This window comes from Tinamus guttatus, unplaced genomic scaffold, assembly GCF_059628265.1.
Source record: "Tinamus guttatus ecotype Peru unplaced genomic scaffold, ASM5962826v1 Tinamus_guttatus_pri_ptg000026l, whole genome shotgun sequence".
Lineage (NCBI taxonomy): Eukaryota > Metazoa > Chordata > Aves > Tinamiformes > Tinamidae > Tinamus > Tinamus guttatus.
Window position 1 is genome coordinate 563,262 of NW_028288560.1, and position 12,766 is coordinate 576,027.

A 12,766-nucleotide genomic window follows, 5' to 3' on the forward strand; every position below is an offset into this window, starting at 1 on the left:
GGCGTCCCCCGCGCTCTCACACCTCACAGATGATCACCGGGAAGTCCACGTGAATCCGCGGGTGCTCCAGCTTCACGATGCCCTGCGAGGGGAGACAAGCGGAGCAGTGAGCACGGGCTGGCGCCAGGCTGACACAAGCACCGTGAGGCCGCTCGGGCCAACGGCGGCGCCAGGCTCCGCGGGCCACCCCACAAAGGAGCCCTTTGTGCCCTCGAGAGGCTGCGTTGGCAGCAGGAGTCCATAAAGTGCTCGGGCGCCTTGGCACATCCGAGAGGCAGCGCGGAAGCACTCGGCCCGGGGCCGGAGTTCAGGAGCAGGAGGGAGGAGGCGGCACCGCCTGCGCCAGCTGCGGCGTCACTGGCAGCTACCGGCTCCCGGGGCTTTTCCGCGGGCTCCCGGGATGCCCGAGGAGGAAAAGGGCTTTGGGGGAGATGCTCGGGGGCAGCTGGCGCGCAGGAGAGGCGCCTTCCTCCGCGCGGGCGCCGCCGCTCCGGGCCGAGCGCGGTCCTGGTGAGGCCGCGGGGCTCGGCGGAGGCACCGCGCGGGGCCGCGCTACCTGCGGGACGAGGTTCTTGTGGATGCGGCGCAGCTTGGCGCGCCGCCGCCCGTTCTTGGTCACGATGGTCTCCTCGTAGAACTCGTGCGCCAGGTCGCCGTCCTCGTCGTAGTACATGGAGCTGCGGAGAGGGGGCGGCGTGAGGCCCGGCGAGGAGAGGGGCCGCGCGCGGCCGCCGAACCCGCCCCCACGCCCGCGCTCACCCGCGGCGCGTGAAGACGAAAGGGGTGGCGGCGCGCGCGGCCCGCGCCCGCGCCAGGGCCTGCTGCCCGCCCGGGCCCTCGGCGCCGCCGCCCGCCGCCGCGAACGGCCACAGGCCCCGCGCCCGGGAGCCGCTGGCGCCCATGGCCGCCCCGCACCGGCCGCTCCCGGCAGGCCCCGCGCGCGCCGCCGCCCCGGCCACGTGACGGCGCGCGGCGGAGCGGGGCGGGGCGCCCCCTGGCGGGGCCGCGCGCGGGCGGGCGCGGAGGTCGCGGGTTCGAGCCCCGCGCGTGGCCGCCGCGCCGGGGGCGCCCACGGCGGAGACCCCGACGCGCCCCCGCAAGGACACGCAGACGCCATGTCTCACAGACGCCTTTATTGGAGCGCGGGTGCCGCTGCCCCCACGGACCCGCCGCGAGGGGAGGCACGACAGCGACACGGCAGCATCGTGATGGCGACATGGGGACGCGACAGCGACATGGCAGCATCGTGATGGTGACACGGCGGCATCGCGGGGACACGACAGCGACGTGGTGGTGTCAGGGCGGGCCGAGGCGGGCGGCGAGCGCCTCCTGCAAGCGCTGGCGGCAGCGCTCGTACTTGCGCAGCACCTGCCGCACGCGCTCCTCCTCCTCGCGCTGCAGCAGCCGCAGGAAGGTCTGCAGCTCGGGCAGGCTGAAGGCCTCCCACTGCGGGCGGCAGCCGGGCGGCCGTGAGCGGGGCGCCCCACCACGGCCGCCGCGCACCCGCCGCGTCCCGCCGCGCTCACCTGCACCTCCCCGCTCTCGTCCTCCTTGAGCACGAAGCTCAGCGCCTGCTCGCCAGGCCCTGCCAGCAGCCGCAGCCGCAGCGGCCGCTCGTGTTCGCCCAGCTTGCGCACGTGCACTGCAACGGCGGCGCGCGGCGTCACGGCGGCGCGCGGCGCCCAGGCCCCGCCGTCCCGCCGCGGCCGCCGCTACCTTGCTCGTCCCTCTCGCGGCGCTCGAAGAGGGCGAACTTGCGGGGGTTGTCGAGCACCATGAACTTGGCGAGCAGGGCAGTGACGACGTGCGCGGCCGGCGTGCGCGACGTGATGTGCAGGTGCTTGGCCGTGCCCTCGGGTAGGTAAAAGGAGGTGCGGCGCCGAGGTGCCCGGCGGGCCTCGGCCGGGCACGGGGGCCGCGCAGCCGCCGGCACCGACACGGGCCGCGCCAGCTTCAGCTGCACCTTGATGAAGCCGCTGTAGGAGCCGTCCTTGTTCTGCAGCGGGGAAGGGCCATGGGTGAGCGGCAACCGTGGCCCCAGCGCTGCACCGCGACCCCCGCGCTGCCCTACCAGGCTCATGAAGAGGTTGCTGTTGATCTGGCTGTTGTACTCCCTGATCCTCTGCTCCAGCTGCGCTGGCTCCAGCTCCAGCGTCTCGGCCTCGACGGGATCATCCTGCAGGACAGCACAAGGCGGTGACTTCCCGTGCAGCCCCGAGGGCGAACAGGGCCCCGTGCGATGGTCACGCTGCCCGCTGCGCGCGGGGCCGCGCTCTGGACGCCGTTACGCTGGGTTGCATCATCCCGGGGCGGGATCGCAGCCCATGGCCATTCCTCGGCCTCGTGGTTCCTGCTGGCTCCCGACTCCTTCCCAAACGGCTGCGGGGGCCGCAGGGCAGGTCCGGCCGGTGGCCCCACACCGCCTGCCTAGAGCCGCGAGGCAGCGTCAACCCTGCCGGTGCCCCAGATGCTGGGAGCCTCCATGGAGCAGGGTGGAGGGAGACGCCAGCAGCCTCGGGGCGCATGGGACAGGCCAGGATGCGGCGACACCCTGGCTCCGGGCACAAGCGTGGGGACGCCGGACACCGAGTGTCACAACCCCAGCGGTCTGTGGGGCACAACATGGGGCCACCCGCGAGCTCGACTTCACCTCCTGCTCCAGGACCCCCACCCCGGGGGATGGGGCGGCCATGCCAGGTGGCAGAGCCCCCCCCCCCGCCCCATAGTGACCCACGGAGCATCCTGGACCCTTTTTGCCCCCCCGGCAGGGCCACGCTCGACCCCCTACCCCTCCCCGCCCCTGCACTGGGGATGACGTCACGCGGCGCGGGGACCCCCCGCGGGTGACGTCGCGCCGCCCCGACGCCGCGGCGAGGGGCGCACGGACCTGGCGGCGGCGCGGGCGGCGGCCGAGCGAGGTGCGCGCCGTGTAGAAGAGTTCGGGCTCGGAGTCGGAGTCCTCCTGGCTGCAGTAGCCGCTGCTGGCCGTGCTGCCCGCCGAGCCAGCCCAGCGCAGCCCCAGCGCCGCCCCGGCCCCGGCCCCGGCCCCGCACGGCGCCGCCCCGGCCCCGCCGCCGCTGCGGCCCGGGCGCCGCGGGGCGCCGCCGTGGGCGCGGGAGCACGGGCAGAGCCGGCCCCGCGCCAGCCCCTCGGCCGCCCGGTTCGCCCTGCTCGGGCCCGGCGCGGCGCCGGCGCTGCCCCGCGCCCGGCTCGGGCCCGGCCCGCGCCCGCCTCCCGCTCCGGCCCTGGCCCGGGCCCGGCTCGCTTCGGTGCCTGGCCCCGTCTCGGCGCCGCTCTGCTCAGTCCCTGGCCCGGCTCGGTCCCAGTCCTCGGCTCGGCTCAGCCCCGACCCGGCTCGGCTCAGCCCCGCTCCCTGCCCTTGTCCCGGCGCGGCTCAGCCCGCTCGCGCTTCCTCCTCGTGTCCCGCCTCGGCTCAGCTCAGCCCGGTCCCGGTTCGGCTCAGCCCGGTCTCTGCTCAGTCTCAGTCCCAGTTCGGCTCAGCCCAGTCCCTGTCCCGGTTCGGCTCAGCCCACTCTCTGCTCAGTCCCGGTCCCGGTTCGGCTCAGCCCGGTCCCTGTCCCGGCTCGGCTCAGTCCCAGTCCCGGTTCGCCTCGGCTCAGCGCGGTGCCGCTGCCAGTGCCGTCCCCGCGCGCGCAGCAGCCGCGCTCCCGGCTCGGCTCGGCCCGGCCCGGCCCGGCGCGCCCCGCCCCGGCGCAGCCGTTGGGCTGACGCGGCCCGGGGGCGGCCCCGCATCCGGCGGTGACTTCACCAGCCCCCCGACCCCGTCCAGCCCCCCTGCACAGCCCAGCGCAGCCCCGCGCATACAGCCCAGTACACACAGAACAGCCCCGCACACACAACCAGCACATATAGCACACACAGCACAGCACACACAGCACAGCACATATAGCACAGTGCATATAGCACATATAGCCCAGCACACACAGCACAGCTCAGCACACACAGCCCAGCACATATAGCACATATAGTACGTATAGCCCAGCACACACAGCCCAGCACATACAGCACAGTGCATATAGCACATATAGCCCAGCACACGCAGCCCAACGCATATAGCACGTACAGCACAGCACACACAAGCACAGCACAGCACACACGGCCCAGCACATATAGCCACACAGCCCAGCACAGTGCATACAGCACATATAGCCCAGCACATGCAGCCCAACGCATATAGCACATACAGACCAGTACACACAGCCCAGCACATATAGCACATACAGACCAGCACACACAGCACAGTGCATATAGCACAGATAGCACACACAGCCCAGCACATATAGCACACACAGCCCAGCCTGCCATAGCACAGCCCGGCCCAGCAGGGCACTCCGGCCCCACACGGTTCAGCACAGCCCTGCATGGCACTGCCCAGCATGGCCCGGTGCAGCCTGCCACGGCATGGCTCGGCACGGCACAGTGTAGCCATGGCACAGCACAGCCCAATGTGGCACAGTCTCGCATTGCATAGCATGGCATGGCCTCGTACGGCATGGCACAGTCTGGTATGGCCCGGCACAGCGAAACACAAGCACAGTGCAGCCCAGTATGGCCTGGGACTGGCATGGCCCGGCTCGGGGTGCACCCCTGCCCTCTCCCCGTGTCCCAACCCTGTTCAGCGTCCCTTGCCAGGCCAGCCCGTACCACGTTGGTGTCCTTCTCCACCTCCTGCTCGGGGACATCGTCGGCCTCGCTGCGGGGGCCGCTGCAGTCCAGCCGCACCAGGGCCCGGCACCGGTAGTGGCAGGTGAAGCTGCAGTCTGGGGACAGGGAGAGGGTGTCAGTCGGTCTGGGGAGGCTGCTGGTGCTGCCAGGAGGAGCCCGGGGGTGGGACGCGGGCTGGATCCGGGTGCCAGCGCGCTGCGAGCAGCCCCGTCACCTGGCAGTGCTGCCGGCGGGGAGCCCCGAGGGTGCCCCCGTGTCCCTCGCAGGAGGGTGGCGCGAAGGGGAAGGGTGTCCGGGCCCGGGGCCGCGCTGGCCTTGGCCCCGCCGCTCCCGGCGCGAGGGGCCCGCGGCGCGGGGGCTACTCACGCAGGCACTGGAGGCTCTTCCTGCGCGCGCCCCAGATGAAGTCCCCGCACAGGTCGCACCACGTGTGCGGCCCGCGGCGGCGCGGCTGGAAGCGGTGCCCCGCGCCCGGCGCCGCCGTGAGGCGCGGGTCGCGCAGGGCGGCGGGCGGGCGCCGCGCCGGGCTGATGCGCAGCGCGTTCGCCCGCTCCAGGCGGCCCCGGCCCGGCCGCGCCTCCGCGCGCAGCTCCCGCAGCTCGATGAGCTCCGCGCCGCCCGGCACGGACATGGCCCGCGGACACGGGCGCGGCGGCGGCGGCGGGAGCCGCGGCCGGGACGGGGCTGGGGCCGCGGCCGGGGCTGGAGCCGGGGCGGGCCCGGCCCGGGGCGGGGACGGGCGCGGGGGCCGCCCCGTCCGGGCGCCGCGCGGGGAAACTGAGGCAGGACGAGGCGCGCGGGGAAGGGGCCGCGGGGCACGGGCGGCGCCGACCCCGGCGAGGCAGCCCCTGGGACAGTCCCCACCGGGCTGCGGGTGGCACCGCGTGGCACTGCCCAGGGCGGCAGGTCCAGCGCCGCCTCCCCCCGGCTCTCAGGCTGCCCAGCAGCTCCTTCCCGGCTGGGGTTTCTCCTCCACGCGCCCCGTGGGGGCTCCAAGGTGCCCTGTGCGCGCAGGGAGACGAGACAGGCACGGGCCCCAGGGCCTCGCCGCAGCCCGGGCTGCCTCTGAGGCACCTCTGGTACCTCTGGCACCTTGGAGGCGGCTTCCTGCAGCTGGCGGTGGCGGCAGCACCTCCGAGACGTCACCGCTTCAGATGGTGGGGAGAGAGCCAGGGCTGGCATAGGGGAAAGGGAGAGGCAGGTCTGCACGCTGGCAGCTCCAGCTCCCGGGTGTGCCCAGGCCAGGTGCTGCTCCCTGCTTGGGTGCGGGGACACAACGTGGCCCCAAGTGGCAGGGCCAGGGCCTGCGATGGGCAGGAGGACTCCAGCGCATCCCAGGCACCGGGAAAAGGCAGTGCTGACCCCTCAGTGGCTGCAGGACTAGGCTGGGCATGGCCCCTTTTGCTGAAGTGGCACTCCTAAGAGCAGGGAAGGGGGCAGGGGCACAGAGGGGGGACATCTGCAGCACTTGCGAGACGACGGAGGAGACAAACCCGAGCTGCTCCTCTGCTCTACGGGGCGACAGCCTCGCGCTAACCACTTCCTCTGCTCCCCCACGCTGCCCCCGCGCCAGGCGGGTAGCAGAGGGCAAGGGGCCAAATCCCGCCCCATGTCTCAGCACAGGGAGCGGTGCAGACCCTGCCCACAGCAGGCTGGGCCGAACTGTGGGGGTTTGGCGTTCTCTGGGAGCTCTGTTTTTTTGCAGCAGGCGAAGACTGACGCACAAACCACCCCACAAGCTCGAGGCCAGGGAGGAAGCGGTTTATGAGCCCCAGCCTGCGCCGGGCCCAGAGATGCACGAGGCAGGCGAGGCCGCGGGGTGCAGCGAGCCAGGTGCCGAGCCGGGGCGCGAGGGGACCCCAGTGGGCGCCGCAGCCGGGACCGGCGCTGGCAGCTCCGCTGGGAGCCGCGCTGCTCACGGCGGGAAGCTCCACATCCCCGCGCTACCCTTGCAGGTCGCCCGACGCCAGCAGGTTGCAGGCGGCCTTGTGCTTGTGCCAGTGCTGGAGCTGGCAGGGGCTGCGGCAGGGAGCAGAGCCGCTCAGGGAGGGATCCCTGTGACTGCCCCAGCCCCGTGAGAGCCCCGGAGCGGGGACGTGGGAGCCCTTACCGGCTGCAGTACCACTCGTTGCGGCAGCGCGAGCAGCGCTTGGCCGCCTCGACGCCGCACACGCGGCACCGGGGCTTGTCGGGGACGAGAGCCTCCATCATGTCCAGGCTGTAGGTCTGCGCCCACCTGCAGCGGGCAGAGAGGTGAGAGCACAAGGGGGATTGCCGGGGAGCAGGGAGCCGTCCTGGCTGTCCCCAAGGAGACATATGGACCCTGCTCTGTGTCCAGCTCTGCCAGGCTGCTCCCTGGAACCTCCTGTGTGCAGGGAGCAGCGGAAGAGGGCAGGAGAGCCTGGAGTTTCTTACCTGCGCGCCTGGAGTCTCAGCTCCTCTGCAGTGGGGCTGAACACGGACTTCACCTGGTGCTTGGCAATGGCCTCCCACTTGCCCGCGTTCTTCTTGAGAAGGTGCTCCCGGATGGCAGGGACCTGGCGGGAGAGCTGGAGCAGTGAGGCCGTGGTGCTCGGCGTGGGATTGAGCACGCCATGATACGGGGGAACTTGGGCAGAAGGGAGGCAGGAGGCTCTGGCAGACCCATGTGCCAAGCAGAGGCAAAAAGCATCGAGATGAAACAAGCCAAAGCTTTGGGGATCTGCTCGGGATCAGGAATTCAGCCCCGAGGCCTGGGATCCTCCGCAGAAAGCCCTGAGCTCCCGCCGCTCTGCAGAGCTGGGACTCCAGCCATAGCTTGAACTCGGTGCTCCCGAGCCTTGCGCCTGAGCAGATTTTTCCATTCATCACTTCCCCGAACGCAAGCCCCAGGCAAAGGAAGGGCTGGAGCAGCGTGAAAGGGAAAGCACCGGCCAAGAGCAGCGGAGGGAGTTCAGGCTCTGGAGGGGAAGATGTTGGCAGCTCCAGCGGAGTAAAAATAGCCAGGCAGCAAGGGGAGAAGGAGCCACAGGGAAAAGGGCCTTTCCTAGGCGGCTCTCCTGGCCAAGAGAGCTCCAGAAGGCAACAGGGAAGTGGCACAAACGCTCAGCAGAGGGTTAATTGTCCAAGCGAGCAGCGGTCTCCGGCGCGCGCAGCCACCAGCCCACAGATTTGCTGCAGTCTCAACAGTTGTTTGTAACTCCATGTTTTTGTCATGAGCCGTGGCCACCTTCCTCCCTGCTTGGCCACAGCTGTAGCGGAATGAGGGTTGTCCAGAAGGGTAGGAAAAGATCGGGGAGGAAGGCGAGCCAGGAGGAGATGGCAGCGAGGGGATAGGAGTGAAACAAGTGCTTGGGCCTTGGTAGTTTCAAATCAGAGCAGCTGGAGAGAAGGAAGAGCCTAAGGAAATGGGATACCTGCTCCAGGACAAGATCCTTTTTGGGGGGAGCAGGCTCTGTCACTGCTAGGTGGCTCAGGAATCTCTGCATCTCCACCAGGTTGGGTAGCTGGTCGAGCAGCACATCCGTCAGGAAGGCCCGGAGCTGCAGCCGGTGAGGGAGGAGGAGAGGGTGAGATAAGGGAGTCAGAACCGGGTTACAAGGCTGCGGGCAGAGCTGGTGATAGGCAGAGATGCCCAGAGGGGCTTAGTGCTGGCGAGGTCCTGCTCTGCGCTGCAGGGCCCTACCTTGAGGAGCTGGCTCTTGTTGAAGCCGTCGAAGTGGTATTTGCAGCGGCATTCGGGGCTGAGCAGCAGGTTGTAGAGGGCCAGCCACACCTGCCCGTCCAGCTTGGTCATCTTCAGCTGGTCCTCCGGCGGCACCGCGTGCCACGCTCCGTTCTCAAACTTCTTGAGTGCACCTGGGGGACGGAACAACGCAAAGCTGCGAGGAGAGGCAGAGCTGCCTGAGGAAAGAGAGTGCGGAGCGGGGACGCTGGCCGGGGCTCTGCTCCTGGTTCGGGGATGTCAGCATAGCCAGGACCTGCCATTTGGGAGGTTCTGCCCTCAGGGAAGTCCCAAAGGAGCACAGATGTAACCAGAGGGACAAAACAAGCTCCAAGAACAGCCGTGCTGCCCTGGGGGATGGAGGAAGGCACAGCCCCATACCTGCACAGTGTGGAAATGCCCTTGCACTCCTTTCTTCCCAGTGCTTCCTTGGGGGCCCGGGATCAGAGGCCCCTCTGACGCCCCACGCACATGGGGAAGAGAAGGGCCGCGCTCCCTGGCCGGAGCGGGGAGGTGAGCGGCCCCTCTGGCTGGGCTCCCGCGGACGCGGAGCGGCGCCTTCCCTAGTGCTTCCTTCCTGCCCGCGCTCTCACCGCCTGCCGAGGCCCCTTCCCCTCGCGAGGGCTGCGCGGTGCTTCCCACGCTCCGGGCTGCAAACTGTCCCCAGCAGCTTTGGGAGCTGCTCGGGGAGCCCACGGCAGGGGACAGGGACAGGCCTGGCCGCGGAGGGGCAGGAGGCAGCGCTGACAGCGCAGGTGTCACTCCTGGGAATGCACAACATGAGCAGAGGCGCGGGGCAGGCGTGAAGTTCAGCAGCAGCAGCCGCAGGGCACTGGGTTTGCTGCCAGGCAGAGCCTGGCTCCAAGCCAGGCTCCAGGTTTGGAACCTGGGCTCCAAACCCGTCACATTGCAGAAAGGGGCAGAGGGCTGGGACTGCCTGCATAGGTGCTGCCTCCACGGTCACGCTCGGCCACGAGTCACTGAGCACCAGGTGCAGGCAGGTAGGCCAGCTCTGCCCCCCAGCCACGCACGTGTGTCTTGGTGTTTGAGACCATTACACTCTCTCTGGAAGTCGAGTTTTGCTGGCTCCTTCCAGGGAGAGGGAGGTGATAAACTGCTGTTCAGTGTTCTTAAACAGCCCTGGCCTTTTTGTGTGCAGGACGTGACTTCTCGGAGGAGTAGGGGGAGGCTGGTGGACGTGCTGGACTCCTGCCCTAGCTGTGATCCATTTGGATGAGACAAGGCTCTCGTTTGGATGAGACGAGACAGGGATCAGCTTTGGGGATTGCTGCTAGACCCCTCAGTCCAGCCGTGCTGCAGCTGCTGACCTGCTCCAGGCAGGGAGCACCAGAAGGGAGCAAGGGCAGCAGGCTGGAAAGGAGGCAGGAGAGCGAGCAGCCCCAGGACACCGTCCCTACCCGCTTCGCGGCAGCTCCAGGGGCAGCGCTCCAGCAGCTCGACCAGGAGGCAGGGCACGTTGTGGGTGCTCAGCAGGCGACTCAGCGCACTCAGGGGCAAGCTGGAGGTGAAACGGGAGGGTGATGCAGCGCCCAAATGCCACAGCAGACACAAACGCTCCCCGAGGCACCTGGGCATGTTTTCACTATCTGCCTCCCAAGAGAGGCAGGAAAAACACGGTAACAGAGCAGCCCCAGGTTCCCACAGCACCACAGAGCGGGGAGGAGCGCTGCATTTGCCTCCTGGGGCACAGTGCCACCATCACCGCTGCTGAACGAAGCGCAGGGCTGTGTCCCCACGGGGACCTCGAGCGGCCACGTGTGCTCTAGGGCTCCTGGGTACCCACCTGGCCACCTGGTCGGTGATGAAGCGCAGCACGGACAGGGCCTTCAGGGAAATCTCAAACTCCATCGTCTCGGCCTGCTCCTGCAGCTCCTGCAGGGAAGCAAGCGCTCGCTCGGATCCCAGGCCTCTGTCGGCCCCCAGGGGCCAAAGCACAGGGCCATAAAGGACAGGAGGCTCCAGCACAAGGGAGAGGGTTTAGCACTGTTTAGCGGCTGTTTAGCACAGGGTTTTTGCACAAAGAGTTACCAGGGGCTGGGGTGAACAAGAGGAAACCAGGTTCCTCGGAGACAAGCGCTTTTCAGAAGCACACGAGCAAAGAAAGATCCTCCTTCCTTTAGTAAGTCAAAGCCCTAGCAGAGACCCCCCAGCTGGGAACACATTTCCTGGAAAACATCCCTATTGTGCTCAGAAGCCCTCTGCTTCCTTCCCTTTTCTGGAAGGGAAGCACATGCCTGGGCAGCGAGCCAAGGGATCCGGCCGAGCCTGCAGGCTGTCACTTCGAATCCGCTCTTTCGGACAGTCTTTGCGACACAGTTTAGGGAAGAAACTCGGGGCGTGGAGAAGCAAAATCCCAGATGCAAGAGCAGCCCCCAGGCCCTCCACAGGAGCAGCTCTCCTCCATGGGCTGCAGCATCACCCCTCACCTGCATGGACGAGGGACTGGCCAGAGTCCCCGGCTGGCTCCGTGTGCCAGGCTGCGCGCTGGCACCGCGAGCTGCGAGCAGGGTCAGCTTCCGATGGCAGTAGTCGATGAGGTCCAGGATGGCGTCCTCGGCCGCCTCGCACACCTCCTGTGCGACGAGGGGAAGGGTGTCTAAAGCTCACTTCCCCGCCCACATCTTTGCCTTTTCTACAGTGGCCAAGCCAGAGCGCTGCGGGGCCCACTGCCCACCCACACGGCACGTTCCCAAAGTGCAAGTCTGGGGCCAAGATGGTGGCACCCACAGTCACCCGCAGCCACAGGTGCAGCCTTCCATCCCCAGGTGCTCCGGGCTACAGAAAGCGAACGTGCCGCTTACCTTGTGGAAAAACACCGTCTCCAGGAGATTAATGATGGAAGCTTCGTGGTGCAGCTGCGGGAGCAAAACGGCAGGAGCGAGGTCACGGTGTGGAGCAGGTCCCAGCATCCGAGGGCAATGGGACTGCGCACAGGGGTCTTTATATAGTTATGCAGTTAGGGCCGAAAGCCGAGATGAGGCAGCGCTCTGGGCAGTGTGAGCGGCGTCTCCTGAGGCTGGGAAGTGCGGGATAACTGCCCCAAGGCAATGCCACAGAGCAAGAGCAGAGACATCACCTCTCCCTAGGGAGACGTTACCCGGGCTGAGAGCACGGAAACATCTCCCAGGTTTGGGCAGATTGTCCAAGCTCAGGAGCTGCATCCCTGCATCGAGCAGCCACATTCCCAAGATCACTCCTGTGCCAGGAATGAGAAAGCAGGTGCTTCCCTCAGCTTTGCAGCCCAGCAGGTATCAAGTCACAGTGGCTATAGGTTTTTTATCCGCTCTGGAACACCCTACTCACCACCACGTAGATGGGGAAGGTGCTCACAGGCTTGAAGTCCTCCAGCCGGCACAGCACCGGGAAGACCTTGTGCTTCCACAGCTCCACGGTGATGAGCTCCCCGATGAGGACGGGAATCTGGAGAGGGGAGGCACGGCGGGGTGGATCCAAGCATTTGAGAGCAGGGCTAGGGGCACAGCCAGGCCGGTGCCCAGCGCCCCGTGGCCACTGTGGCCCTGGGTACTTGCCACAGCACCCGGCATCTACCAAGGATGCCCCGAGGCAGCAGCTGGGCTGAGAAATGGAGTGAAACGGGGGAGAGTGGCAGCCTGTGGGCACATGGGCTCTGCATCCGCACACTGGACCCTGCTGTAGAGCTCAGAAAGGGGCAGGTTTTCACTGTGGGTGGCGGAAACTGCTTCCAGGCTCGCAGGAAAGGGCATCCCGGAGCCCCTGGGCACAAAGGGCAGTTTGGGGCGCCGAGATGTGGGGCATCGAACGCCACAAGAGGGGGAGAATTCGGGCAGCACGACAGAACGCACAGAGGCACAGAGGGCACTTTATTCCACGCAGCAGAAGCTGCGCATGAGGCAGCGGCGCCGCGCGCACGGGGCCCCGTCGAGCACGCTCACCTTGCCGTGGCTGAGCAGCAGCTCCATGAGGGGCTGCTCACAGCCTGCCGCGGCGCTCAGGATGGCGTGCATGTTGAGCCTCTCCACAGCCTCATGCTGCCGCAGCCACCTGCGGGGCGGCCAAGACCCGCAAGCGTCCCTGCCTGCCCCCAACAGGCAGTGCCCCCAACCCGGGCTGAGCCCCTGGAGCAGGGCTCCCCGCGCACCCGGTGCCGCCGATGTCGCGCAGCTCGGCGGCCCGCAGCGCCCGCACCAGCGCCTCGGCCTCGGCGGGCGGCAGCAGCAGCAGCCCGGGCCCCGCGGCCTCCATCATGGCGCCGGCCCCGTCCCGCCGCTAACGGCCGCGGCGCCATGGCAACGCGCCGCGGCTCCATGGCAACGCGGCGGCCGCGGCGCCCCCTGGCGGCCCGGGCGGGAACGGGACGCGGCGGCCCCGGGAGCG

The 12,766-nt window shown here is 68.5% G+C and overlaps 3 protein-coding genes across 3 annotated transcripts; all 3 read right to left on the reverse strand.

The window, feature by feature from the left end:
* Window positions 1-902, reverse strand: TUSC2 (tumor suppressor 2, mitochondrial calcium regulator). Its single transcript, XM_088527141.1, has 3 exons — window positions 760-902; window positions 557-677; window positions 1-82 (listed from the first exon to the last, which is right to left on the reverse strand). Exons 1-3 carry the CDS (start codon window positions 900-902, stop codon window positions 17-19), a joined length of 330 nt encoding a protein of 109 aa, XP_088383267.1. The 3' UTR covers window positions 1-16.
* Window positions 903-1,295: 393 nt separating this feature from the next.
* On the reverse strand, window positions 1,296-5,317 carry RASSF1 (Ras association domain family member 1). Its single transcript, XM_088526395.1, has 6 exons — window positions 5,053-5,317; window positions 4,669-4,781; window positions 2,072-2,200; window positions 1,717-1,996; window positions 1,527-1,642; window positions 1,296-1,446 (listed from the first exon to the last, which is right to left on the reverse strand). Exons 1-6 carry the CDS (start codon window positions 5,315-5,317, stop codon window positions 1,297-1,299), a joined length of 1,053 nt encoding a protein of 350 aa, XP_088382521.1. The 3' UTR covers window position 1,296.
* A 1,257-nt stretch (window positions 5,318-6,574) lies between these two features.
* On the reverse strand, window positions 6,575-12,634 carry ZMYND10 (zinc finger MYND-type containing 10). The gene is made up of 12 exons (XM_088527128.1): window positions 12,531-12,634; window positions 12,325-12,433; window positions 11,714-11,830; window positions 11,212-11,265; window positions 10,837-10,983; window positions 10,194-10,282; window positions 9,808-9,908; window positions 8,351-8,523; window positions 8,082-8,207; window positions 7,102-7,223; window positions 6,797-6,922; window positions 6,575-6,705 (listed from the first exon to the last, which is right to left on the reverse strand). The coding sequence occupies exons 1-12, from the start codon at window positions 12,632-12,634 to the stop codon at window positions 6,630-6,632; spliced, it is 1,344 nt and encodes a 447-aa protein (XP_088383254.1). The 3' UTR covers window positions 6,575-6,629.
* Window positions 12,635-12,766: the final 132 nt, after the last annotated feature.

What these genes read in the sequence shown, in the direction of transcription:
- ZMYND10 (XM_088527128.1), bottom strand. Translation starts at nt 12,634, where the DNA reads ATGGAGGCCGCGGGGCCCGGGCTGCTGCTGCTGCCGCCCGCCGAGGCC. An exon ending in ATCACCGACCAGGTGGCCAG is followed by an intron (nt 9,909 to 10,193) that starts GTGGGTACCCAG and finishes TTTCACCTCCAG; the next exon opens with CTTGCCCCTGAGTGCGCTGA. An exon ending in AGGATCTTGTCCTGGAGCAG is followed by an intron (nt 7,224 to 8,081) that starts GTATCCCATTTC and finishes CTCTCCCGCCAG; the next exon opens with GTCCCTGCCATCCGGGAGCA.
- TUSC2 (XM_088527141.1), bottom strand. Translation starts at nt 902, where the DNA reads ATGGGCGCCAGCGGCTCCCGGGCGCGGGGCCTGTGGCCGTTCGCGGCG. An exon ending in TTCGTCTTCACGCGCCGCGG is followed by an intron (nt 678 to 759) that starts GTGAGCGCGGGC and finishes CCCTCTCCGCAG; the next exon opens with CTCCATGTACTACGACGAGG. An exon ending in ACAAGAACCTCGTCCCGCAG is followed by an intron (nt 83 to 556) that starts GTAGCGCGGCCC and finishes CTCCCCTCGCAG; the next exon opens with GGCATCGTGAAGCTGGAGCA.
- RASSF1 (XM_088526395.1), bottom strand. Translation starts at nt 5,317, where the DNA reads ATGTCCGTGCCGGGCGGCGCGGAGCTCATCGAGCTGCGGGAGCTGCGC. An exon ending in AGGTGGAGAAGGACACCAAC is followed by an intron (nt 2,201 to 4,668) that starts GTGGTACGGGCT and finishes CTGCACGGGAAG; the next exon opens with TCACCGCCTTGTGCTGTCCT. An exon ending in ACGAGAGCGGGGAGGTGCAG is followed by an intron (nt 1,447 to 1,526) that starts GTGAGCGCGGCG and finishes TGCCGCCCGCAG; the next exon opens with TGGGAGGCCTTCAGCCTGCC.